At 42.0% G+C, this 27,314-nt stretch overlaps 1 protein-coding gene and 1 non-coding gene across 2 annotated transcripts in view; one reads left to right on the forward strand and one right to left on the reverse strand.

Annotated features, from left to right (window-relative positions):
- Positions 1–27,314, forward strand: part of Apaf1 (apoptotic peptidase activating factor 1) — an 84,974-nt gene that overhangs the window by 50,974 nt on the left and 6,686 nt on the right. The window contains exons 17-24 of the mRNA XM_059245486.1: positions 3,679–3,807; positions 6,695–6,820; positions 8,724–8,843; positions 13,047–13,163; positions 15,776–15,901; positions 22,133–22,252; positions 23,461–23,586; positions 25,884–26,009. Coding sequence (XP_059101469.1) covers positions 3,679–3,807; positions 6,695–6,820; positions 8,724–8,843; positions 13,047–13,163; positions 15,776–15,901; positions 22,133–22,252; positions 23,461–23,586; positions 25,884–26,009 — 990 coding nt within the window. The remainder of the gene's footprint in view (positions 1–3,678; positions 3,808–6,694; positions 6,821–8,723; positions 8,844–13,046; positions 13,164–15,775; positions 15,902–22,132; positions 22,253–23,460; positions 23,587–25,883; positions 26,010–27,314) is intronic.
- Positions 18,432–18,533, reverse strand: LOC131895404 (U6 spliceosomal RNA). The gene has a single exon (XR_009375165.1). It is a non-coding gene; the product is annotated as a U6 spliceosomal RNA (small nuclear RNA).

Here is a 27,314-nt window from a genome sequence, read left to right on the forward strand (position 1 = left end):
TCCCAGGGAGATCTGACCATCCCTCCAGGAACCCTCCTTGTAGCTTGGTCCTCTTGTGGGACTCCTAACAATGGGAACAGGGGCCATCTCCGACTCTTTTACTGGCCTTGGGGACCCTGCTCCTCATTAGTCGGTCACCTTGCCCAGCCTTAAACCATGGGGAAGTGCTTAGTCGTACTGCAACTTGATATGTCGTGTTTTGGAGACCTGCCCTTTCCTGAACAGAAACGGAGGGGGGAGTAGATTGGGGGTGGGAACAAATGGGGTGTGGGGGGCAGGGACTGGGAGGAAGAAGGGAGGGCAAACTGCGGCTGGGATGCAAAATAAATAAATAAATAAGTAAATAATTTTATTTAAAAAATTAAAATAAAAAAAACAAATTAAAATAGATTGACTTTGGTGATTTTCAAAGTACCTAAAAAAAGACGTATGTGTATGTGTATGTGTTGTGTGTCTGTGTGGTTACGTACATGTGAGTGAGTGGAGGTGCCCGCTGAAGCCAGAGGCATTGGGTCCCCTGAAGGAACCAAACCTGTGTCCTTTTGAAGGGCAGTGAGTACACTTAACTGCTGAGCCATCTCTCCAACCTCTTAGTCTTTTTGTTTTGCTTTGTTTTGTTTATCCCTTTTACAATTTGGTGACTCCAATGAGAGAAATACTCCTTAAGAACTGAATAAGACAGTGAGATTGTCATAAAGTAAGTAAAGAGAAAATAGCTTCCGTTGTTCAAATCTCATGCTAGCATCATGTTGAGTTCTCATCCACATACATAACTTCAACTATAAACACCCTAGAGCTGTGGTGGACTATTGCAGTGCCGTGGTGGCACTGGGGGAACCGGGCTCCCCAGGTACCACAGTGCTTCATCCAAAGGTGGATTGTGAGGGGAGCCAAATCTTCTGATTTATGGTTCATGGAGAGTCTGTCCTATACTGACTTTAGAAGACATGACTGGTGACTGTTACTGTTTTAAACAACGTGAGTCAGTGCGACTGTATATTTATGTATAAACTCACTGAGAGACTGAGTGCTTGTTGACTGAGCTAGTAATTGTGAATCTGGGTCCTTGGTTGCTTGTGGATTTATATCCATCTAGCAGGAAACTAAGAAAAAAAGTTTTCCTTTTTGTCTTAAGTGTGTTAAAAATCTGTAAAAATAGAAAACAATCATTACATTTATAAAATTCAAAGATTAAAAATTTGATTTTATTGTGATATATATATATATATATATATATATATATATATATATATATATATATATATATATATATAATATGTAAAGTTTTCCACTTAAATTTTTTTTTTCCTGATAACTAAGGTGTGAATATAGGGTCTTGAAGATACAGGCAAGCACTTTATCATTGAGCTAAAACCTCGGCTCTTTTTCATTTTTATTTTGAGAGAGCATCTTGCTAAATTGCGCAGGCTGGCCTTGACCACACTGATATAGCCTAGGCTTGCCCCACCTGCAGTCCTCTTGCTTCAGCCTCCAGAGTAGCTGGAATTAAAGTGTTTCCAAGCCGTTTTTAAATGTACTTCATTGGCATTATAATTATGCATAATGTAGTGCATCTATTACCACTGTAGCTTTCTTTCATGTTTTTTTTCTTTTTTCTTTTTTTAAAGAAAGGATTTCTCTGTGCAGGCCTGGCTGTCCTGGAATTTGCTCTGTAGAACAGGCTGGCCTAGAACTCAGATCCACCTGCTTTTGCCTCCTGAGTGCTGGGATTCAAGGCGCGCACCACCGCTGCCTGGCTATATGTTTCCAAAGGTTTTCATCACTCAAACAGAGACTCCATTACCACTAATTAGCTAATAATTCTCCATTCTCTATCCCCACTCCTTGGTGACTAAGAACATGACACATGAATTTATCTGTTCTGGAAATTGTACAGGTGGAATTATGTAATTCTTGGTTTACTTATGCTTGACTCATCTCATTGAGCACAATGTTTTTAAAGCTTATGTGTGTCATAGGATGTGTCAGAACTCAACGGTCTCTCTCTCTCTCTCTCTCTCTCTCTCTCTCTCTCTCTCTCTCTCTCTCTCTCTCTCTGCATATTCACTACATTTTTAAAAACTCCCTCCTCTGTATAGGCACCTGGCTTCCTTCCACCTCTTAGGAACTGTGATTGATGCAGCAGTGCATGCTGAAGAACAAGTGTCTGGTTGGGAGCCTACTTTTACATTTTTGTGCACTCCTCATGGTGGACTTGCTGGATCACACTGATGGCCTGCTGTTTCTGTCTTTGAGGAGGGTGGCTCTCCCACCGTGGCTGCATTGGTGGCTCTTCCACTAGCAGTGTACGGGGTGTTAACTTCTCCACATCCGCCATAACACCTGTTGCTGTCTTTCCATTTCAGATGGTATTATTTTCCATTGAAAATTTAGAGCCATTAAAATAGGTGTGGTGGCGTGATACACATATTCCAGGTAACCAGTGACGTCAAAGAAAAAAAAGCTTCCATCTCACCCCCTGGCTGATGCTGGGAATTGAACCCAGTGCTAGGCAGGCGCCTACACTGAGGTGAACCCTCAGTCCAAGGGGAAGATAATTTTAAGGCATGTAGAAGATCTGTTCTCGTGCGGAGGGAGAAAGCTATATACCGTGTAGAACACCTCATTTTAGACCCATATTGACCCGATCCCTCGTCACCATGCTGAAACAGTTACTTAGGGTTGCCCTTACCTGTCTGCAGGTGCCGATTTTCCCTCTTGTTTCTCCTTCTTTCAGATCCTGTGTTGTTAGTCTACTCCTGTATCAGGCCTTTTCTCTTTGGTCATTCCCCAAGTGCGACGATTTCCTATTTCACATTTGCCATTTTTCCCCGTTATTCTTAGACACTAACTTTTAAGAACAGCCTGCCCTGGGAAACATTTAAATATGGTTCCCATCTTTGTTTTGGCCTTCCCTGCTGTGTTCCTTGGCATCTGCCTGTGTCCTGTGCTGTGCGTTCACTGAACGAACCTCTTGATGGCTCCCCCTGGAAGCTCTTGTTTTCTTCCTGAGGACTGTCTGTGTCTCCGTCTTAAATAGCTAGACTGTATCAACATACTGTATGTGTGTATGAAGTATACACAGTCTTACCATTTGGTGAAACCTTTGGAAAACTATATTCAGTATTTGAAAATCTTTCAAGAATTGAAATGAAGGTTGTATTACTAAAAAATAGCCTTTTTGGTTCAAAAATGGGAAGATGATTAGTTGTAATGGAATAATTTGGTAGCTCTGGAGAGAAATAGAATTGGTTGAGCTTATTTGATTTTTGCAGGCCTTTGCTCTATATTGTTTTGACCATCTTTGCTCCTGGGTATACATTTTCTCTCTTGAATCAGTAGCTTTGGGAGAACTGCTTTGTATGCTAACTTGACTGGTCTGTTCCTCCATTCACAAATGTTTTGTTTCTCTTTAGCCCAGCTTGAGAGATTATCTGTGGTGAATTTTCCTCTATTGCAGATAGCTTTCAAGATGAACTATATTTTAAAATGTTATATACAGTAATCTGTGTCTTATTTATAGCTATCAGCATTTATGCTAGTCATCAGGAACTATACGTTTTCAGGACTTACGTTTTTCATTTGAGATATGAGGAACATCTTTTAAAAATAAATTTAGTTTCAGCATGGGTAATTTAAGATGTTTTGTTTTTATAGACATCTCTTTTATTTTGACAGCTTTTTGATATTCACACTAGTGGCCTGTTGGCAGAGATCCATACAGGCCACCACAGCACCATCCAATACTGTGACTTCTCCCCCTATGACCGTTTGGCAGTGGTTGCTCTGTCCCAGTACTGTGTGGAGGTGAGTAGATGAACTTACTCAGTGGAGTGTGGGTCTCTGGAGATCCAAGGGTGACAGAGAAATCGGCTTCCTCAACCCTTACCTGTTGAGGGTGCCTTCCTGTGAAATGTGTTTCCTTCATAGCCTGGTAACATAGAGCTTTGGGGTGTTCAGTTATCTGACTAGCTTTACTGTTTACTGTGATTGAAGTCAGTATTTCAGTGATGGAGTGACAGGCCCATGTACAAGCAGTTATTGAATATCTAGTATACACTTGGGACTGGGCAGACAATGGAATGATCATTGACTTCCTAGGTTAAGAGAGGGCATTTCTTTTAGTTTTACCCCGTGTGTGTGTGTGTGTGTGTGTGTGTGTGTGTGTGTGTGTGTGTGAGAGAGAGAGAGAGAGAGAGAGAGAGAGAGAGAGAGAGAGAACACCTGTTCAAGCACATGTAAAGGCCTTACTCCCTTTGAGAGAGAGAGAGAGAGAGAGAGAGAGAGAGAGAGAGAGAGAGAGAGAGAGAGAGAACACCTGTTCAAGCACATGTAGAGGCCTTTCTCCCTTTTCTCTTTATTTCTTTAAGAAAGGATCTCTCGCTGGCTGGTGGCTGGCCATGGAGCTTTGGGATTCGCCTGTCATCACCCCTAAATGTTGGGATGACAGGCACACACAGCCATGCTTGGCTTTTTATGTGGTGCTAGAGATTTGAACCTGGGTCCTCATGCTTGCACAGAAAAGTGCTCTTATCACTGGACCCTGTCCCTAGTCTCTCAATATTTTAAAATTGGCATATAAAATAATGTTAGTATAATTTATTTAAAATTGTTTAAAATAATAGGCTATATTAATTTTCATACATGTATATCATATACTTTGATGACATATGCAATTCTTAAATAGTATAGACGTGGTATCTCATAAGCACTATAGACACAGACTGTATTCTTGCATGTCTGTTTGGTATGCATGTGTGGCAGGGTGCACATGCAGAGACCAGAGAACATCGTCCTCTATCACCCACCTCCTTACCGCCCTGAGACAGTCTGTCACTGAAAGCTCACTGTTTTGATGAGACTGGCTGGTCAGGGAGCTCTCTAGATCTGTCTGTCTCTACTCCTTGGTGCTGGCTGTACACACATTTGTCTGCCTTTTGACATGGTGTGGGGAGTTCCAAACTCAGGTTCTCATGTTTGCAGAGCAAGCCTTCTTACCCACTGAGCCATCTCCCCAGCCCCAGAAGCTAATCTTTTTAAAATAAATGAGTTAATTCAGATTCTTCGTTAATTTGAGTAGGGTAAGATGAAAGTCATATATCTGATTGGCTAAGATTGCATTGTCATTGCCCAGCACAAATAAAGTAATGCTTATAAATTACTCGTTTATGTTTACAATCTTGTACTTCCTGGTGAGTTTCATAGTCAGCCTTCCCTATCATTTCTAAGATCCTTACCTCTATCATTCTTAGAAAGCTCCAGGAAACAATGACTGTCTTCCTTCTTGAAATGTAAGGCTTTGCCGGGGAAGCTCCAGTGACAGACGAGGGAGAGCGAAGAAAGAAAGGAGGAGCGATTCTTGAGAGTTCAGTTGTGGGATTACTTTAATTTCTGTCCTTTGTGGCTGCAATTTCCAGTTGGGACTCTAGAGATAGGGCAGGCTTTTCAGCAAGGGAAAACCATTGGGCATATGATGAAGCACTTGTTTTGTCCATGCTAATTCTGAAGTCATAGAGTGGGTCTGTAATTGAGAGTGTAGTAAGAGGGACTCAGGCACATGTGGTTCTTCATTAGACTGGAGTGTATTTGAGGGAGTACAGCAGAACCCAGGACACATGGGGCCGGGATGGCGGCGGACTCGACAGTTTGTGATAAGCATGGACAAGAAGAGCAATGTGTTCATGCTACAGTTAGTGTGCTCGTTTACAGTAGGCTTTTGCAGCCAGTTCACATGAAGGTTGGAGGACGGTACTAGAGGGAAATGATCCTTATATGGAAGCTGCTTATGTTCATCCTGTTATTTTCAGATTTATTTTAAAAGAGGTAAAACATGCATGACTCCAGATTCAAAGTGTTATAGTAAGTTGTTTTCAGAGAACTCTCACTGTCATTGTTACCTCTCGTTCTTCCGTCTCATAGGCCGCATCTTCTTGCCTATCTAAGCAGATTTCTGTATGCACGCACATGCTTGTCTATATCCAGCTCCATATATTTATTTTTCTATTTGTTTTAAAGACAGGATCTCATGTAGCTCAAGCTGGCCTCAAATTTATTATGTAGCCAAGGATGACCCTGAGCTTCTGATCCTTGGGCCATCATGTTGGGTTTTATATGGTGTTGGGGACTGAACCCAAGGCTTTTGTACGTGCTAGGCAAACACTTTACCACCAAACCACATCCCCAACATCTAATTCTTAAATAAAAGGTAATATATATCTTCATTTTTTCCCTGTTAACAGTATATCATAGAGCTTAGTTATTTGGGGAGTATTTTTCTCATTCCATTTTGCATAGTGTCCCATTATGTGATTAATTATAATATATTCAGTTAGTCTCCCTGCTGCCTTTAAAGTGTTTTCCTTATGTACAATATATTCATGACATTTTGTGTGAGTGTGTGTGTGTGAGTGTGTGTGTTGTAGAGTGAACCCAAGGCCTTGTGTTCACTAAATATGAGATGTACCAACTGAGCTATACCCACATGGCAATTTTTGTTATTTCTGTTTATTTACTATTAAAAATATAATTGTTATAATAAATTATCTTATGCATAAGCCAGTTTTAAATTTTGATAATGTGTTTTGGGGCTTTATTTGTAGAAATAGTATTGCTGAGTCGTTCTTGTTATTTTTAATATTCTTGTTATTTTTAGTATTCTTGTTATACTAAACTGTGTTCTTTCTTTGTTCTGTAGTTGTGGAATATAGATTCACATTTAAAGGTAGCTGACTGCAGAGGACATTTAAGTTGGGTTCATGGTGTGATGTTTTCTCCTGATGGGTCATCATTTTTGACAGCTTCTGATGACCAAACAATACGGGTGAGAAATATTGAAATTTTCATTTTAAACATTTGGTTTTTTTGTTTTGTTTTTTCGAGACAGGGTTTCTCTGTGTAGCTCTAGCTGTTCTGGAATGTACTCTACAGACCAGGGTGGCCTCAAACTCAGAGATCCACCTGACTCTGTCTCCTGAGTGCTGGGAGTAATAGCATGTGCCATCACCTCCCCTGCTCCCCCCCTCCCCCTGCTCATTTTAAACATTTAAACTAAATTTATAGAGAGATAAATTGTTGGGGAGTCACGTTGATTCTATCAATCTTGTTCATTCAGACATTTCATTGAATGTTACTGTGGGCTGGGTGCTGGGCAAAGTTCAGTGAGTAAATTGTTTACACATACTACATAAGATTCCAGGGAAGACTTTTGACTTCTTCCTCCTTAGTTCTCATATTTAATTATGTGATAATTCTCATAGCTCATTTATTTTACCTGTTAATTTAATTGTTCCTACTGTCCATGTTCAGATCCTTATCGTCTGTTACCTCTCTGATATTAGGCTCTCAGATCCTCATCATCTGTTACCTCTCTGGTATTAGGCTCCGCCTTGTTTCCTTTCTTACTTTACAGCTGTGCCCAAGATATTTTCCTTATGTACAATACAGTTTCACTATTATTTTGAGACATACCCACATTTCTGGTTATGTCATTTTTGCTCAAAAACAGACAGTGGCTCTTTTGCTCATCAAGGAAATAGATACTTGTAAGTCTACCGTTCAGATCCTCCACGGTAGAATCTCATTTGGTCTCAGTCTGTCCTTTAGTTTAGCATTTCCCAAATACCCTGCTTCTTTTCCTTTCCTTCCATAGTCTCTTACTCTTGGAGACCTTACTTTCCTGACTCTCTACTTGTTGAAATACTCACCATCCTAAGGTCTGCTCAAGCCTTCTTTGTTTCGGGAAATATCTGTTTCTTTAAGGTTATGTAATTCTGCTGGGCGGTGGTGGCGCACGCCTTTAATCCCAGCACTCAGGAGGCAGAGGCAGATGGATCTTTATGAGTTCGAGGCCAGCCTGGTCTACAGAGCGAGATCCAGGAAAGGCGCAAAGCTACACAGAGAAACCCTGTCTTGAAAAAACAAACAAACAAAAAAAGATTATGTAATTCTGTGTCACTTTGGATTGATGCCAATTAAATTCTGACTTAAAAAATAGATTTGATTTAACTCTGTATTTCCAGTGTCCCATTGCCCCCTGATTTATTTACATATTTTAGAATTATATCTAGCTGTTTGAGTCCAGGAATCCTAGTTGGTGCTGGTAACATCAAAGACAGTGGTTTGTACACATCATAGCTAAAATTTGTTCAATGCTACTGTGGGTCAGACATCGTACAAAGTACTGTGTATGTACTGATTTACTAATTCTCAATAGGAAGAGAGTGTGAAATGTTAGGTCCAGGGAAAGCCCAGAAAGGCCTGTGCTACTTAATGTGCCATCTTACTAGACTTGACTTAGACTATACATCACTCAGTGCTTCCTTCTGTAAAAGGAAGGAAAGAAAACAAGAGCAAAGCACAGATTGTTTAGTGATCTGTTCATCACGCACTGCTGTAAGCTCTGGTCTTAGTATAGATGGGGGTCAGCCAGTGCTCACCTTCATCAGGGTGAGCACTAATGCCACAGTTTTGTTAAAGTAGAGCTCCCAGAGACATTTTGACTGCAGAGCCCACAACTCATATAATAGTAACTATTTTTTACTATAGGGTGTGTTCATAAATATTTCTTGTTATATAGTCTAATAGGTGAACTTTTTATATCCTAGGCATTTTAATTGTGAATCATGATTTGTTACCTTACTTTAAGACAAAGAGTCGTCTTTACAGTATCTCAGAGGGAGGGACTGATAACATCTAGTTACTTATTTTCTTTATCTCTTACTCAGGTCTGGGAGACCAAGAAGGTGTGCAAGAACTCTGCTGTAGTGTTAAAGCAGGAAATAGATGTTGTGTTTCAAGAAAATGAAGCCATGGTCCTCGCAGTTGACAACATAAGAGGCCTACAAGTGAGTGTGTTTTAGGAAATGTTAGAAACATTGTTTTGGTTGAACTCATCCCTTCTTTTTTTCTGTTTTTCTAGCATCAAGCACAATTGTATGGTTCTAACAGGTGCCTGCTAGGCGTTAGTTGAGTTGAGGTTTGGATATGCCAGTATTCAGAGTTAAATTAGATGCTATTTTTAAAAATGGCTTCCCCTTATTTAACCTCATTTCGCTCTTTCTGTCTGCGATCCCTTACCTTGATTTGCATGGAGTCTTGAGAATACCACAAAGACAAACTAGAACTTGTTTACCACAGCGATTTGGATGTGTCTGATAGGGTGAACAAGGGGTGCACACACCAGCTGAAGCATTTTTTCCAGGGGAAGGAAAATAGGGCCTTTGAAAGAACAAAAATCATCTTCAGTGGAGGCGTCTCAGTCATCAGAGCGAGGCGGAGGGGGCTGGACTTCACAAACTGGAGCATTCCTGCTCACTAGTGCACTTACATATTTGGTCGGTAATATTTGAATACTTACTAATCCTGCAGAAGGAAGGGGTTGTGCTGATACTGTTAGAATAACTATGTTGCTAGGGATCCAAATAGCTTACCTTAGGCCGATCTCCTCCTGGTCCCAAACAACAGTCTCGTAGGCCCAGTGACAGAGGAATGGTATTTACAAGCCTCTGGGCGGTTGTAATAGAGCTGGCGGATGACCTAAGGAATGTTGTCATCCAGCAGGTCAGCGCCACTGAGCCCGAGTAGAGTGGCCTCTGAACAGAAGTCCAGTGCAGTTGGCCCCAGCTGGATAGAGACGTCCTGGAAGTGGGGGTGGCATTGCAAGTGTTGTAAGAGGAAGAACGCTCACTTCACACAGGAGATTGTCTTCAGGATGGCTAATACAGAGCAGCTGGACGGTAGACCTTCATAGGAGATGCCATTGTGAATAGCAGAGTGACAGTGAATTGTGTGAAGGGAGGTGCTAAGGGCAGCAGCCAGAGAAAATACGGCGTTGGCATCAGTGTGGATCTTAAGTAAACTAGCAAGTCATCACCTCTTGCCCTGAGATTCTCTTGAGAGAGAGGCTTGGAGAGAGAAGACAGAAACCCTATCGTAGTTGAGGATTAACCATCCTCAAAATGATTTCTTATATACCTTAGGCCTATCATTAACTCTTAGATCAGAAACACAGTCTGTATTGATCTCATTTTTTCCCCGTGTGGCACTGGGGGTCAGACCTAGGGCCTGTGCTTGTGAGGCAAGTGCTCTAACACTGAACCATACCTCCAGCCTTTGAAATACCTTGTGAGTCTCTAGGAAAGAGCTTAGCACTGATGATCTGATCTGTTGGATTTTCCTTTTCTTTTAAAAAATTTGTCTATTTTTATTTTATATATTCAAGTGTTTGCCTGAGTATATGTATGTATTCCATGTGTGTGCAGAGCCCACAGAGGCCAGAACTGTATCTCCTGGAGCTGGAGTTACAGACCATTTGAGTTACCATGTGGGTGCTGGGAACTGAACCCCGTCCTCTGTAAGAGCTCTTCTTAACCACCGAGCCATCTCTGCAGCTCTGGATTTTATTTTTCTTGAACATTTATTTTTACTGAACGCAGGGAACAAGGGCACTCGTGACAGGATGGGACAAGACAGTGAGGTAGAGCAGGAGAGGACAAACACTGAGGAGCTGGGGAGAGACCAGCAGACGCGGGGTGGAGCTTGGAGTGTTAAAGCCTGAGTGCTCGGGCTGGTGTGGCAGAGGAGACCCCGTGCAGGACCAGACTAGTCCCAGTTGGCTCTGTGATGGTAACTGGACTTGTCACCTTTAAAGCCCTTTCCTCTTCAGCAGTCGGTGAGCTGGTTAGAGGTCAAGGCAGAGTCTAAGTTCAAGATCCCTATCTGGGAGTCTGTTGTTCATGGCACATGGGAACTTGTCTTCAGCTGTTTGGGTTTTAGAGCCAAGTTATAAAGCATCTTTAAATTCGTCTTGATTTGTATTTTATAAGTTCACATACCAACTTCGAAATATGATGATCAGTGTTCTGTATTTATGGGATGAATGTGGATAGGAACTTGGATGTGAATTCCTTGCTTACTGGTTTTTTAGTAGACTGAGGCTTTTGCTTGGGATATTTCTATTGTAGTTCTTTCCAAGTTCATTGTTCCCATGCTTGTATTTTTTTAAAATCAAATCTATGCAACCGTTCAGTAACAGTTGTCATAACCAAAGGATGATGAGGTTGCCTGACTAAAAATGGTATCTCACTGTATGTCATGGTCTGTAAGAGGTTACAGGACAGTTTAACTGACAAATAGTAGTTCCATTAAAGTAATTGCAGAATTTTTAAATTCTGAATTAAAGGAAGTGTTAAATTTGATTTTTGTGGAGGAAGATACTTAGTTTTCATTTCAGTCTTTTAAGAAAATATTGACAGTTTTATACATGTGTATAGTGCATTTTGATCATGTATACCCATTACCCTCTCTTATCTCCTTCCCACTCCCACTGAACCCCCTTTCTCCAACAAGTTGCTCACCTACTTATGTGTGTGCGCGTGTGTGCGTGCGCGTGTGTTTGAGCGTGTGTGAACAGGATTGGGGGTTGTTACTGGAGCGTGGCAGTTAATCAGTGATGACACTGCTGAAGGAGATGACTTCCTCTCCCTGGTAACTGTCACCCCTCATGGAGGGATAGTATCTCCCAAGCCCCTTGCCCATTAATAATGGATTTGTTAAGGGACTTAATCTCATGTAGATATTATGGAGGTAACCATAGTTACTGTAATTTTGTGCATGCAATGGTCGTGTCATACCTAGGAGACAGCGTTTTACAATACACTTCTTCATTACCTGGTTCTTACATTCTTTTAGTCCCTTCTTTCATGATGTTCTTAGAGCCTTGGAGGGGGTGATATAGATGTCCTACATAGGCTAACACTCGCTGGTCACTTAATTCTCAGCACTGTTACTAGTTATGGGTCTCTGCATTAACTGCTTCCCATTGCAAAAAAAGACTCTTTGACCAAGGCTGAAAGCAGCATGAATTAGTCTGTGGGTATAAAAATAGACATTTATTCTGTTCAGAAAGCAGTTTGACAACACATCTGTTGAGCAAAATGGCAGTAGTAGGTTCCCTGCTTAGGGCCTGTGACTCCTCAGCCGCGGGCTTTTGATCCCAGGTTTACAGTGCCAGGCGTGAATTCCCTTTACAGAGCAAGCCACAGATCCAAGGGAGAGAGGTTGGTTGTCCCGGTAGCGGTCATACCACTGCTGCACAGCGTTAGCAGGTCTGTGTTGTGTACTGAGTGGCCACAGCTGCGGGGAGCATTGACAACTCTCTTCCCCAGCAGCCTGCAGTAGTTTATCTTGATTTTAAATATCTAATAAATCAGATAATTTTGGGCAAACTGTTATAAAGAAAAAGCTACATATTATTAATTAACCGTATAATCAGTATAGCTGAAACAGTTTTATTGCATGTGCCATGCTGAGAAATAATTCAGATTTTTAGATCATAACACTGTTAGAAAGGTATCTGATAATTGATTTAAGCTTGAGAAGTATTTCCTGAGGTCTTGTCTTTTAATTGAGGTGCTAAGGCACTTCAAATTAACATTAGGTAGAGGTTATAAAATTGGATAATCTTAGTTTAAATATTGCAAGTCCAGTGACATGAATTGTGCTTTCAAGTTTCTTCTGTAAGATCTATCTCCCCACCCCTAAGAAAGAAAGAATCTTAATTTATCCTGATTTGTGAGTGACTCGGAGTATATAAATTTCAATTTTGACTTACCATTGTGTGTAATGTCTATCTCAATCCTGTTTCACAGCCCCTTTGAAGATTTCAGAAAAGTGTATTATAACAAATGAGAACCCTATTAAAAACAGGCTTTGTGGAGAAATAAAAGACAGAATATAGGGCTAGCTGTGAGACTGCCTATCAGACAGATGTGTCTCAGGTGGTGGGCACAGCAGCTGCTTTTCAAACCTTTTTAAAGCTTGTTTTATTTTATGAAAATGTATTTGAGCCACATAAGAGGAATAAAATGAAAGCATCAGATGCTAAATACAGCTCCTGAGTTAGGAGTCAGTCTTTGTTGTTTCCCTGAGAACTCTTGGTTATTTTCCATGCTTGCTTTTATTTTTCAGTTGAAGTCTGTCTTCTGAAGAATAGCAACAGAGAGATGCACACCCCAGCTAATGACTGACTGTGCCTTCTTTTCCATTAGCTCATTGCTGGAAAAACGGGCCAGATTGATTACCTGCCGGAAGCCCAAGTGAGTTGCTGCTGCCTAAGCCCCCATCTTGAGTATGTTGCGTTTGGAGATGAAGATGGAGCCATTAAGGTACTCAGTTCTAGTCTTCAGAGCTGTGACTAGAGTTATGTGTAATCATCTGCTTGGCATTGCACACCCGTGTACCAGACAGATCTTTCTGTCATCTAGTGGTCATTATTCCATAGACTGTGCATCTTAACCTGGTTAGCGTCTCCTCACGTGACCTTTACCTCTGTTTCTCGAGCTTTCTGTGTTTCTTATTTTCTGTCTAGTTGTTTTGCTATTTTATTCATATTTTAAAAAACTAAACAGGTTTAACCAATTATACAAAAGCATTTCCCCCTCTTAGAAATAGCCATGTGATGTCATTTCCAGGTTCTTGAGAATGTCAGTACAGGGCCCTCTGTGTCCACTGTCCTGTCTACATTTCTACATTTGATGTTAGGTGTATACCTGTCCACCAACTGAAATCCTGAACTTACTCAGTAAGACAAAATAAATAAAAAGAATCAGGGACTGACCCAGGAAAGGTATTATAATGAAAATCATTTTGTATAAAAATATTCTGACCTTTATCCTGCGCAAAGCTTATCACTTGTTATCTAGGTGCATAACTTTTAGAGACCATTGGTCCTTGTCATTTTTCCTCACCCAGGCTTTTGGGGATTGTTTCCTAGTTTAGTAAGACTGTGACATTAGCCACATTTATTTACCATGGGTTCTTTTTCATAAGGGATTACACAAATGTTCTCCGGGTCCAGCTGTCCCACAAGAGGAGACTAAAGCTTGTACACACAGTGAAGAGGAGGTGATGTCAGACTGCTAAGTCTCCCTTGGCAGTCACAGTGCTGTGCATTCAGTTAAGATTGCAGCAGGTATCTGACAGTTGTTTGTAAAGACAGGACTATTGGATAACTACAGGTTTCCTTATTTCTCCCAGCCCCCGTTTTTGTACTGCTGTGTAGTATTTATTTTGAATGGGACCATGGTTTCCTTTTTACTGTGTTGCCAACTCAGCATCTTAGTCTTCCTGATTTTACCATTTTAGTACATTGAAACTGCCTTTCAGGTAGTTAAAAAAAGAAGAAGAAAAAACTCCTCATAAGATGTGTGTGCTTTGGGGCTAGAGAGATGGTCCAGAGGTTAAAAATGCTTACTGCTCTTTCAGAGGACTTGGGTTGATTCCCAGTACCCACATGATGACTAACAACTGTCTGTAACTCCATTCCCAGGGCATGTAAGGCTGTTTTCTGACCTCCACAGGCATCAGGCGTACGTGTGGTACACTTACATGCATTCAGGCAAATGCTCATACCTGTAAAATAAAAGCAAACCTTTAAAAAGTTTTAAAAAATCCATACATTTTTTTTCTACATTGTTCCTCACAATCCTCACATAATATAAATTATGAACCGTGTAAGAATGCCAACATCTGGCTATTTTGATTGATTTTTGATGTTTAAAATGGCAGTTTCAAATGGTCCTGCCTAGCAGCTACTGTTTACTGTTCCAGATGCTCCCAGACATCCACCATCCTGGATATTGGATGCTGTGGCTCTTGTTTTACAGATGTCTCATCTCCTAATTCCCACAGCTTTCACGAGTGGCAGAGCCTTGTATTCCGGTGTAAGTTTCTGAAGGAATTGCTCAGCCGTCAGTGTGACCCCGCTTCCCTGTAGGAGCACTGTCTGTCTGTCCCTCTCCTTGAGAAGGCCCCAGTCACACAATTCCTCTTTGCTTTTTTGAGGGCTCATTCCCCCCGCAATGTATGGGTTAGATTTCTAGAATCTTGGGTTACAGCATCATCTAATAGATCATTGTAACTCGGGCAAATAAAAATACACACATGCACGTACATCCATATGAGTTCATTTGAAAGCACTTTTGATATAGTCGCCATGTTTTGAGTTTGTGTTACAACGTAAACATTTTTGTACGTGTGTGTTTACAGGCCGCAGTATGGTGTGGAGGTCAGAGGCTAGCTCTGTCGGGGCGTCACTTCTCTCCTTCCAGCCTGTGGTCCTGGGGTCAAACTCAGGTTCTTTCTCGCTTATGCAGCGAGCACTTTATCCACTGACCCATCCCACCAGCCCTGTTACCACTTTCTCTCTTTTTTTTTTTTTGGTTTTTCGAGACAGGGTTTCTCTGTGTAGCTTTGCGCCTTTCCTGGAACTCACTCTGTAGACCAGGCTGGCCTCGAACTCACAAAGATCCGCCTGGCTCTGCCTCCCGAGTGCTGGGATTAAAGGCGTGCGCCACCACCGCCCGGCTTTGTTTGGCCTTTCAAATGCTTGTTATTGGCATGCTGCTCTCCAGTCTCCCCATCGCCCCTTCTCCCTTGGCGTCCTTTATCTCTCCTCATTTTTTCTTCTTTGATGAAGAACTTGCCTTGCTTTATCCAGGGTTTTTATCCTTTCTTCTTTCTCATTGTTGTAAATTACCATTTTATTTTGTAGGCTGAGCCAGGATTGTCCCTTGGTTGATGACTCAGGTAGTTGAGCACTCAGAAGAACCATTGGTTCCTAGCACCGTTCGGCCGTTCTGGTGCACACTTGGTTGGGGCTGGACGGGGTGGGGAGACATATGTGCATGGCATATACATGTATGCATTGTGGGGGTACAGTGCCTAAATAGTGCTTAATTTCTTTGTATTAATTTTCTGTGGTTTTTCTGTTTTGAAGGTTATAGAACTTCCAAACAACAGAGTTTTCAGTTCTAGGATTGGACATAAGAAAGCTGTGCGGCACATCCAGTTCACAGCTGATGGGAAGACCCTGATTTCAAGTTCTGAGGATTCTGTAATTCAGGTGAGAGGATGAATGAACTAACATCTGTACCATTAGAGGGAGGAACAAAGAACACTTCCGTATCAGAAGAACACTGTGCTAAAGCTTGCTCACTTAAACCTACTATTTTGGGTGTACATTCCCACTGTACACATAGGGTTTAGAGAGTCCATTCATGTTTCATATTTTTTGTGGGTGTGGCATGGTGGCAGTTCACTGAAAAGGTTGTTTCTTTTGCGTTAAGTATTCATTGGAATTCTTCCTGTCTTGATATTCATATTTACATGTGTATACATTTTTGCCACTTTTATGTAATTTATTCTCACGACCGAATTCTGACTAAATGTTTTGTTCTTTCTTTGTTCTTCTTTTCCTGAGACAAGGCCTTGCTATGGAGACCAAACGGCCTAGAACTTGCTTTGTGCAGACCAGGCTGTCTTGAACTTTCGGCAATCCTCCTGCCTCTGCCATGTGGGTCCTGGGGTTACAGACATGTACCACCATGCCCAGCTGCAATTTACACGATCTTATTAAGAGTCATATTTATTGTGGTGATAAACTTTTGCCAAAAAAAATTCACTTTTATTAAGTTCTAGTACACATGCTTCAAAAGTACTGTGGCAGTACAAGGCTTGCTGGGGAGGTTAGACCTCCCCCATTTCTTACTCTTCAGAACTACCACCGGTGGCTTTTAGATATTTAGGTATTTTTAGATCTTTCAGATCTTGTCTTTGATGTTTACCTTCATGCCTCCATATGGCATGCTTGTAGTGCTGTTTCTAATTTTCCACTTGGGGAATTGCTGACTTCCCAATAGTGAGGACTTAGCATTTGTTCTCCTCCCTCTTGTCTCCAGCACATGTGCATGCGTGCATGTACCCGGAGCCGTTTATCAGACCCGCCATCCCTGCAGTTCTGAGCTGTGACCGAGCAGACTGTACTAAAGGGTATTATGAGTGCAATGCCTGTCTTTGTTTTCCTTAGTATAGGCTCTTACTATGGAGCCAGGGTGTCCTGGAACTCCCTATGTGCTGGGATTACAGGCGTGCCCCACCACACCTCATGGTTGCAGTTCCTATCATAATAGAGTTTAGAAAAAGGTAGTCTCTGATTATGTGTGGCTGGAAATTATCTCACCTTAAAACTTTAAAGATATTGCTTCATTTTTTTTTCTCCTAAGTTCCAAAATTTATATTGAGAAATCTAAAGTCATTCTGATTTTTTTGTTTGTCATTGAGACAGGATCTCACTATGTAGCTCTGCCGGGCCTATGACTTGCTCTGTAGACCAGGCTGGCCTCGAAGTCACAGAATCCACCTGCCCCTGTCTCCCAGTGCTGGGATTAAAGGCGTGCACCATCATTCTAGGTTTTAAATCTTTCTGGAAGATTTCAAAGTCTTCTCTGTGGCCTCAGAATTTTGAAATCACTTCAGTCTTGTTATGTAGCCGAGGTGGGCTTTGACCTCAGAAAGACCCACCTGCCTCTGCCTCTTGAGCACTGGGGTAAAGGCATGCACCACCACGCCCCATCCTAGCTAGTTCTACTTTTGGGTCATACTCCTGGCTTTACTTAGTACATATTTCTTGTGCTGGCAACATTTAACTATGCCATTAAAAACTATTTTTTTGAAAACCAATCTTGCTATGTTCTGTCTTTGTGAAGATGTAGGATTGGAATGAAATTTGGCTTCAATACAGAAACTTTATTATAAGCTCCCATGATGCTTCTTTATTAGCTGTGAAACTCATATAATAGTCATATTTCTTCCTCTCCAGATGTCTTTGAAATGAGGGAAACTTAACTACATCATATAAATCCTGTTGGGACATTGTATGCAGTGTGAACTTAAATTCATAAGATTTTATGACCTGTTTGTAGATATTCTCAGCCAGAGGGAGAAAGAATTTTTAGAATAAGAGTTATTTTTAGAAATACAAGTTGTATTTCATCTTTTTCTGGACTGCTCAGAATGGTTTTTACATATATAGGGCTTTTAAAAGATGTCTATTTTATGTGGGTGCTCACACTCATGCATACCATGGAGTCATGTGAGCTCATGTGGAGGTCAGAGTACAATGTGCAGTAAATGATTCTCTTCTATCATGTGGAGGTCAGAGTACAGTGTGCAGGAAATGGTTCTCTTCTATCATGTGGATTCCAGGGATGCAACTCAGACTGTGAGCCTTAAAAAACATGGGCTACTGCTGGATGTGGTGCTGCACACCATTAATCCAAGCATTTGGCAAGCAGAGACAGGGGGATCTCTAAGTTCAAGGCCAGCCTGGTCTACAAGGTGAGTTCCAAGATAGCTGGGAATACATAGAGAGACCTTCACTTAAACAACAACAACAGCCGGGCGGTGGTGGCGCACGCCTTTAATCCCAGCACTTGGGAGGCAGAGCCAGGCGGATCTCTGTGAGTTCGAGGCCAGCCTGGACTACAGAGTGAGTTCCAGGAAAGGCGCAAAGCTACACAGAGAAACCTTGTCTCAAAAAACAAAACAAAACAAAACAAAACAAAAACCGAAACAACAACAACAACAACAAAAAACAAAAAGTGGACTGCTTCATGAATTTATATGTCATTTTTGCACAGGGTCCATGCTAATCTTCTCTATGTAGTTCTGATTTAGTATGTGTGCCGCCAAAGCAAGCATTTACAGGATTGTAATGGTTCCTATAATGAAACGCTTTGTAGATATTTCTAAGAAATGTTGGATTGAGGGCTTTGTTTGTTTTTTTGTGTCGTGATCTTTTAAGTCTGCATGTCATGTATTTCAGGTTGGTCTTGAACTCACTATGTAATCAAGGCTGGTTTTGAACTCTTGATCCTTCTGCCAGAGCCCAAGTTCTGGGAATATGGTGTGTGCTGCCATACCTGGCTTTGTTTTAGTAAATGACTGAATGGAGTTTTGTATCCCCAGCCTGAGACAGGTTTAGGGAATCTCTGTCAAGTTTAAGTCATTGCTAGAATTGGAAGAATAACCCCACCTGATGCTGGCACTGAACATTGTGGGAACTGAGTCCTGTTTTGGTAGCTTTTGACTCTTTACCTTGAGGTAAATGAAGTGCATGTATTAACTATGCCTACCTGATCCATAAAAATATGTTGGTTCTTACAGGTATAAGAAATCTAGTATTTATTTACTTACTACTGTTTTTGTGTTTTTCTGTTGGGGTCTTGATGTATAGCCCAGGTTGGCTTCAGACCTGTGGTTCTTCTTCCTTGACCTTCCCCAGTGCTCCGATTATAGGCATGCCCAGCCAGCTTTTTTTTTAATTGAACTTTATTTCAGTAGTTGAAAAAGTTCTATAGTGTGTATACTCACAAGAGTTATTGGTAATGGTAGACGTCCCAAAGTTCACCTTCAGTGCAGTTGAACAATGCTAGTGGAACCTTGTCTGTTATACCAAGGTGAGTCACTTAACACAGTATGTGTGAGTCCAGTGAAAAGCACCATGTTGTTGCCTTGTTAGAAAGTATCTTTGAGACAGCTACTAATCTCCTTTCGGGGCTCTTTGTCGTGCATGCTCAGGAAGGTTCTCTGGTTTCCTGAGTAGAGAGCAGCAGGAAGAACCTAGTCAGGATGCACTTTGAGTTAGGCACAGCCTAGACTGTTAAGACGGGAAGAGTGTGTGACGAGCAGCCATTGACCCTCAAGTCTGCTCAACCCAGAAAGAAAGGAGGGAGCCAGGACATTCCTAGTGGAAATGGCTTAGGGGTATGCCTTGTCATACAGGGTGCCATGACTTCTTGGTATGATTTGGGGAGCCAGAAAAGTCCATGTCACTGCACCTTACCACAGTCCCCAGCATGTATCATTGAGTTCTTAGAATGCTGAAATTTCTGACCCACCCGTGCTCCTTTAGAACACTGTCACTTCTAGTACCTCTTCTGCAGTGACTCGCTGGCACACAGCAGCTCCTAATCCTGGTGATCTCGATATTTGAATGAATGTCCCCAGCTGGAAGACAGGAAGAGATAGATCCAAGAGCCAAGGCCCGGTGGGGAAGATGGCTGCTGTGTGTGGCAGAGACCAAAGGAAGGGAAGTAAGATTCAGCATGGATTTTATAGTTTTGCCTAGCCGGCTAGGAGAGGGCTTGAAGTTATCTCTGCACTGTTTGCCATGCGCGCAGACCAGAGCCAGAATGTTGATGGTGCACATGGCTGTGGTGGTGCTGATGGTGCACATGGCTGTGGTAGTGCTGATGGTGCACGTGGCTGTGGTGGTGCTGATGATGGTGCACGTGGCTGTGGTGGTGCTGATGGTGTACGTGGCTGTGGTGGTGCTGCCCCTCGGAGGCTTGTTCTCTCTGCAAGCCATCTGCTCGCCTGTGGTCACTGGACTTTGACTTGCTTTCAGTCCTCCTTTTTTCTTTTTTCTTCTCTCATACAATACATCCCGACCACAGCCTCCCTCCCTCCATCCCCCACCTCCCCTCTCCCCAGATCCGTTCCTCCTCCTCCACTTCCCTTCATAAAAGAGCAGGCCTCCCAGCGATAGCAACGGAACATGGCATAACAAGATGAACTAAGTAAGACTAAGCACACACCCTTATATCAAGGCTGGGTGAGGAAACCCAGTAGGAAGAAAAGGGTCCTGAGCACAGACAAGAGTCAGAGACACCTCCTCTCCCACGGTTAGGAGTCCACAAAAACCCCAAGCTAAACAGCCACAGCGTGTATGCAGAGCATCTAGTGCAGACCTACGCAGGCTCTGTGAATGCCACCTCAGTCTGTTAGCCGCTATGAGCCTTGCTTAGTTGATTCTGTGGGTCTTTCAATACTTTTCCAACCTTTTTTTTTTTTAAATTCATTCACTGCATTTGAAAAGTTTTCAGTTTGTGAATCTATCTTTCTATCTTTTTCTTTCGCTCTCTCTCCCTATTTTTAAAAAAATAATTTAGTTTTATTTTATGTGCATTGGTGTTTTGCCTGCATGTATATCTGTGTGAGGGTATCGGATCCCCTAGAATAGGAGTTACAGACAGTTGTGAGCTGCCATGTGTGTGCTGGGAATTGAACCCGGGTCCTCTAAAAGAGCAATCAGTGCTGTTACTCACTGAGCCATCTCTCCAGCCACCCCTCTTTAAACTTTTAAAAAGGGTTGTTTATTTTATGAGTGTTTGTCTGCATTTATGGATGTGTGATGTGTGTGTGCCTGGTGCCCTTGAAAATCAGAAGAGGGTGTTGCATCTCTGGGATGAGTTTCGGGTGGTTGGGAGCCACTGTGTGTGTGTGCAGGGAATGGAATCTAAGTCCCCTGCAAGAGCAGCCAGTGCTCTAACTGCAGAGCTTTCTTTCCAGCTCCTTCTCCTCTCACATGCTTTGAGTGCTGGCCTCTGCCAGACCATTTTGAAGGAGTCATTGTTTTGAATTTCACAATACTTTTACTTCAGTAGTAAAATCTTCATGTAAGTTTTTTTTTTCCTTTTTGTGTCTTATTTTGTAAATTTGTTCATGGTAGGTCCTTGTTTGATTCACATTTGCCTTACTTGGAAACATGTTTGTTAAATTAAGTGAAGTCCAGAATTTAAAAGCCACTAAACACTGTTGCTTTGATTTAGTAATGGACGTTCTGCATATTGACACGACATAGACGTTTCTGTTCACTGCTGTGCCTCAGATGTTCCTGTTTGCCTATTTTGTTCCAGTTGCTGGCACTGCTTCAAGTCTTCCTTGTCTCTCGTGGCTAAGAGCCTCTTGCCTAAGCTGCATGTGAAATAATAGTGGCTGCCGCTGCTGCTTTTATTTGAGAGTCGCATTAGGGGCTGTCTAAGACTTTGAAGCTTGGGAACTCTACGTCCCGTGTTTTCACTTCCCTGGCTCACTGGACCTAATGGGCAGTAGGGCGAGCTTCATTGGAGCCGGGGTCTGCAGACTCACCCCATGTGCAGACTGGGAATCTGCAGATATGTAATTGGGATAATTGTCTCTGGAAAATTTAATCAGATGGTGAGCTCACTGACATATTGTGGGTTTTTTTCTATCTTGTGGTTTAATTAACTACTCTCTAAGCAACTGAAGAAAACAAATGTTATTTAGGAGAAAAAGTGTTTTGTTTTGTCCCCCCATCAAGCTAATTAGCTTCAACTTTTTCTCTCTGTAAAACACAGATCAGTGTTTTTTGGTACTTCTCTGTTTGAAATACTATGAAGATAAAAAGACTTTCGATGAGAGAATGCATACCTCTTTCCCGTGGGACATTATCGGGGGAGGTTTATGACAGACTTATTTCTTTGGTCTTCAGGTATGGAATTGGCAGTCAGAAGACTATATCTTTTTGCAAGCCCATCAGGAAACAGTGAAGGACTTCAGGCTCCTGAAAAATTCAAGATTGCTTTCTTGGTCCTTTGATGGAACAGTGAAGGTAATTTGAATCCTAGATTTTTTAAATGTATTTTTTTTGTTTTTTAAATTATTTTATTTTATTTTACTGTGTGTATGGGTGTCTGGCTTGTATGTATGTCTGTGCACCACATTTGTGGTTGATGTTCTCAGAGGCTAGAAAAGAGCATCAGATCCTCTAGAACTGGAGTTAAATTCAGATGCTTGTGAACTGGGTGCTGACATTTGAACCCGGGTCCTCTTGAAGAGCAGTTAGGGATCTTTACTACTAGGCCATCTTTCCAGACCTGAGTACTAGATTTCAAAAGAATTTATACATACCTGTATGTATGTATGTATGTATGTATGTATTTTGAAATTGGATCTCACTATGTAGCCCTGGTTGGTCTGGAACTTGATATATAGACCAGGCTGGCCTTGAACTCACAGAGATCCACCTGCCTCCTGAGTGTCTGCGACTAAAGTCTTGTGTACCACCATACCCAGCTCCAGATTGTTCTTTTAAAGAACACATTCTGATGTTGCAGTAATTATGTTGTGGCAGCTTTAAAGCACATGAATGTAAAGTAATTAAGTGACAGAAGTGTCAGCACTTTGCCTGTTTCCTGTACACTGTGGTCACTTACACCTGTCGTATGTTAGTAAGCATTCATACCAAAGGAAACCCGAGAGAGCAGAACAGTTACTGCTCTAAAGCTTGCTTTATGGGTGTGATTTGTAGCAATTGTGTTCTTTTTTAAAAAAGATGTATTTATTTTTATATGTATGAGCGTTTTGCTTGCATGTATGTCTGTGCACCGAATGCATGCTGTACCCACAGGAGCTGAAAGCAGTGGATTTCCTGAACTGGAATCAGATGGTTGTGAGTCACCTTGTGGGTGCTGGAAATCAAACCCAGATCCTCTGGGAAAGCAGCCGGTGTTCTTAACTGCGGAGCAGTCTTTCCAGTCCCCTCTCACCGTCCCCTCACATCTCAAGGTGTCCATCTTCCCTTCCCCTTCCTCTCCTTGTTTTGTGATTCTAGGAATCAAGCGTGAGGCTTTGTACATGCTAAGTGAACATTACCACCGAGCTCCACCCCCATCCTTTGTTGGCCTTGAACTTGTAGTCCTCCTGCTTCTGCTCCCCCTTACCTTGGGGGCACAGTTGTATTCCATCATGCATGGCAAAAATGTCCTTAGAAGCATCACCTAATCTTTGCGTCACCTAATCTTTTTTTCCTCCCTTAAGGTATGGAATATCATTACTGGAAGAATAGAAAAAGACTTTATTTGCCATCAGGGTACAGTGCTTTCTTGTGATATTTCTTCTGATGCTACCAAGTTTTCATCTACCTCTGCTGATAAGACTGCAAAGGTCAGTCGGTCACTTATGTGTTCACATATAAAACTTGCAGTATTGATTGTGTGTTAGGAGTCTAAACAGTGTAAGGCAGGAGAGTGACGGATTGTTTACATACCTGTATCATTTATATATATATTTTTAAGATTTATTTATTTATTATGTATACGGGGTTCTGTCTGCATGATTGACTGCAGGCCAGAAGAGGGTGCCAGATCTCACTACAGATGGTTGTGAGCCACCATGTAGTGGCTGGGAATTGAACTCACTCAGGTCCTCTGGAAGAACAGCCAGTACTCTTAACCATTGAGCCATCTCTCCAGCCCCTATCTGTATTTTTTAAGACTTTATTTACTATTTTGTGTGTGTATGTGACAGATACAGGGAGAGAGAAGGAGCCTGCAGGAGTCACAGTGTATGTGTGTAGAAGTGGGTCCTTTCCTTCCACTTTGCTGAAGCAGAGTCTGTCATTGTTTCTGCTGCTTTTGCTGTGCTGTGCACTCCAGAGCCAGCAGCTTCCAGGCGATTTTCCTGTTTCCACCTCCCACCCTGCCTGAGGATGCTGGACCCACAGATGCAGGCCACTGAATCCAGCTTTTTACTCCAGGTCGGGTTGTTGGGCTTGTGAGGCCGGTGCACTGGCCGCATCATCTCCCTGGGCCTGTCTCATATTTTAGGACATGTGGTGCAGTCTCACTTGATCGTCACATGATAGGTGTTATTGTCCCAATTCTGCACATATGGAAACTAAAGCTAGAGGGTCGTGTGAGCTGTCCTAGGCCACAAGCTCTTGGAGGATTCCCATTAGCACTCATTTGGCATGGGATAGATTAAATGAATAACATTTAATCATTCTGATTCTCCTTTATGGAGAATTAAGATTAAGGAAAAGATTCTTAATTTCTTAATTCTTAAAGTATTAAGAAAGAAAAAAATACTTTTTATTTATAACTAATCAAATAGAATCTCTGCTATATATTATGTTCAGTAAAAGTAATTGAAAGGGGTGTAAGTACACATAATTTTTATTCACTTAGTGTAAGTGGATACTTGTGAAATTCTCTGAATTACACTTCTAGCTTGGGGACTCAGCCCTCCATTCTCTGTCTTTTCCTCCATCTTTGTTGTGACATCATCATCTGGCTGTCTTTGGTGCTGTTGTTCATTGCTCAGTGTTTTGGTTCCGTCTGCTTTTCCTTGTTTCCAAAAACCATCTTTCTTCCCTGTTGACTGGTGGGCAGTTTCTTGGGCAATTCCTTCACGTAATTCTTCCTCTACCACTTAAGGTCTTGTGATAGCACCTTTCATGTGATGTTTTACAGGCAAGCTCTTATACCCATCACTTCCTTTCTTTTCAGCCATTTCCTCTTTCTGCCTACCCCCACCTCCATCTTGGTGTGCAAGTTGTGACATGTCACTTTAGACCTGCATTTCTTGTTGGCTCTTCAGTGAAGCTTTTTCTGACTTTCAGGGAACATTAGCTGCTCTGCCTTTGGAGTTTCCATTCTGTTTTATTTATGGTTTTTTTTTGGAGCATTTCAGCAGTTCACAAAGTATTCCTGAGTCTGCTTTCTTGGTGAAACCGTGAGCTTCAAGGAAAGGGACTAACTATGTCTACTTCATCTCATACCATAAGTTCTAGGTTGGTCATGCCTGGAACATGGTAATTTTCAGTGCGTCCTGGCGGAATGGTAGTAACAGAACCACAGAGAGAATATTGGAAGGAAAAGGAAGCAAACTGGGTCTGGTGATACACAGCTTTAGGGGCAGGAGATCTCTGTGAGTTCAAGGCCAGCCTGGGACCCTGTCTCAAAATAAAAAAAAAAAGACAGCATTTGGCCAGCAATAATATTGTTGGGCAGTGTGATGACAATCTTTTAAGAGTTTTGACTATCTGTTATGTCCTATGCAATCCCATTTAATCATCACACCGTAGGAATCATTGTCCCTATTTTACAAGCACAGAAACTGAAGCTAGAGAAGCCATGAGTTATTATAGGTCACAAGGATTTAGTAGAGTGGACTGTCTGCCTCGCCCTGTAAACTGTTCTTAACTAATTCTTGGTTCTTTGTGAGAGCATTAATACAAAGACAAGAAAGCCGACTCTGGTTCTTGAGTAATTGATTAGAGGGAAGTCCCAAAAACTTGACAAGGTTGCGGTTGGAGCTGGGCATCTTGTGAAAGTGTAGCCACCACCAGATGTTTGAACTTGCATGGGATTGACTTTTTGTCTGTGTTGCGCTTAGGGCAGGCCTTGTAGATGTTTGAAGAATGTATTTACTGTTCCTAAACAATCCTCATTGCCTTCCAGATCTGGAGTTTTGAACTGCTTTCCCCTCTTCATGAGTTGAAGGGTCATACTGGCTGTGTCCGCTGCTCTGCCTTCTCTCTGGATGGCATCCTGTTGGCAACCGGAGATGACAATGGAGAAATCAGGGTAGGCTGGGCCGACTGAGATAGTTTCTCCTTTAGCTTGGGCTGCCATTCTTTCCCACACTGAGGTTGCTTGTTTGATGGTTTTTCAGAGGCTGACCAGAACTCACTGTTCAGCCTTGCCTGGCCTGACTCCAGGTCTTCCTGTTTTAGCCTAAGTCCTGGGATTAACACTGGAGACCTCTTTTAATGGGACAGGAATGCAGAGGTCCTAGGGTTTTGGTTGGATGGAGCATTCTTTGCTCTGTTTCGTGTGCACGCTATATTCATAGTCACCGTCACAGGAGGAAAGGATGCATTTCAGAGTTATTCAGGTAGCATGTTGGTGCACACCTTTAATCTCAACACTCAGAAGACAGAGACAGGTGCGTCTCAATTTGAAGCTAGCCTGGTCTACATAAAATGAGTGCCAGGCCAGCCAAGGCTACATAGTAAGACTCTGTCTCAACAGACAGACAAACAAACAAATAAACAAATAAAATAAAAGGTAAATAACTGACGTTTTCTACATATGTGAGTAGATATTTGCAGTTGGTTCTCTGTTGTTAGTTTGTGAACCATTTACCTTAATTTTTAACAGTAACTAAAGGTTCTTTTAGTGGCAGAATTTGGAGAAACTAGTTTTGTAAACCATTGGTTCATAAATGAATTGCAAATTCTGCTCTTCTCATTGTTCAAAGTAGAGACCTTTTTAGAACTCTGCTCATTAGTCAGCATCTTTCTGGGGCTTGTTACAGTCCCTTTTGGACTGTCTGTCTTTGTTAATGAAGATGTACTAAGGCTCACATTTCTGTCAGGGGGTCCAAATGAGCAGCCAGTTTTTATCCCCCCCCCCCATAACTTCTGAAGGTGCACATGTAAACTATGCCAGCTTCACCTAGAGAACAGTTTTCAGAGAGTTATGGCATGCTCTTCTTTTGTGTCTGGAAATAAAGGCTAGTGTCAAAAGTATTGCATGCTAAAGGATCAGAGACCATTGAAAAGCAACCAGATTACTTGTGGTGTTAGAAGAATTGTAGAGAAAGTGAAAAACTTGGGCACTGGGATAGCTGCTGTGGTAACTAGTTTTGTTTTGTTTTTTAAATTTTTATTTTCTTATGTGTACCATGTTTGGTCTGCATCTGTGTCTGTACCACATGCATACCTGGTAACTGAGGAGGTCAGAAGAGGGTGTCTGATTCCTGGGCACTGGAGTTACAGATGGTACAGATGAGCTGCCATGTGGGTGCTGGGAATTGAACCTGGGTCCTCTGGAAGAGCAGCCAGTGCAATTACTGGTTACTGCAGCCTTGGTAACCAGTAATTTTGA

The sequence above is a fragment of the Peromyscus eremicus genome, chromosome 18, assembly GCF_949786415.1.
Source record: "Peromyscus eremicus chromosome 18, PerEre_H2_v1, whole genome shotgun sequence".
Classification (NCBI taxonomy): Eukaryota; Metazoa; Chordata; class Mammalia; order Rodentia; family Cricetidae; genus Peromyscus; species Peromyscus eremicus.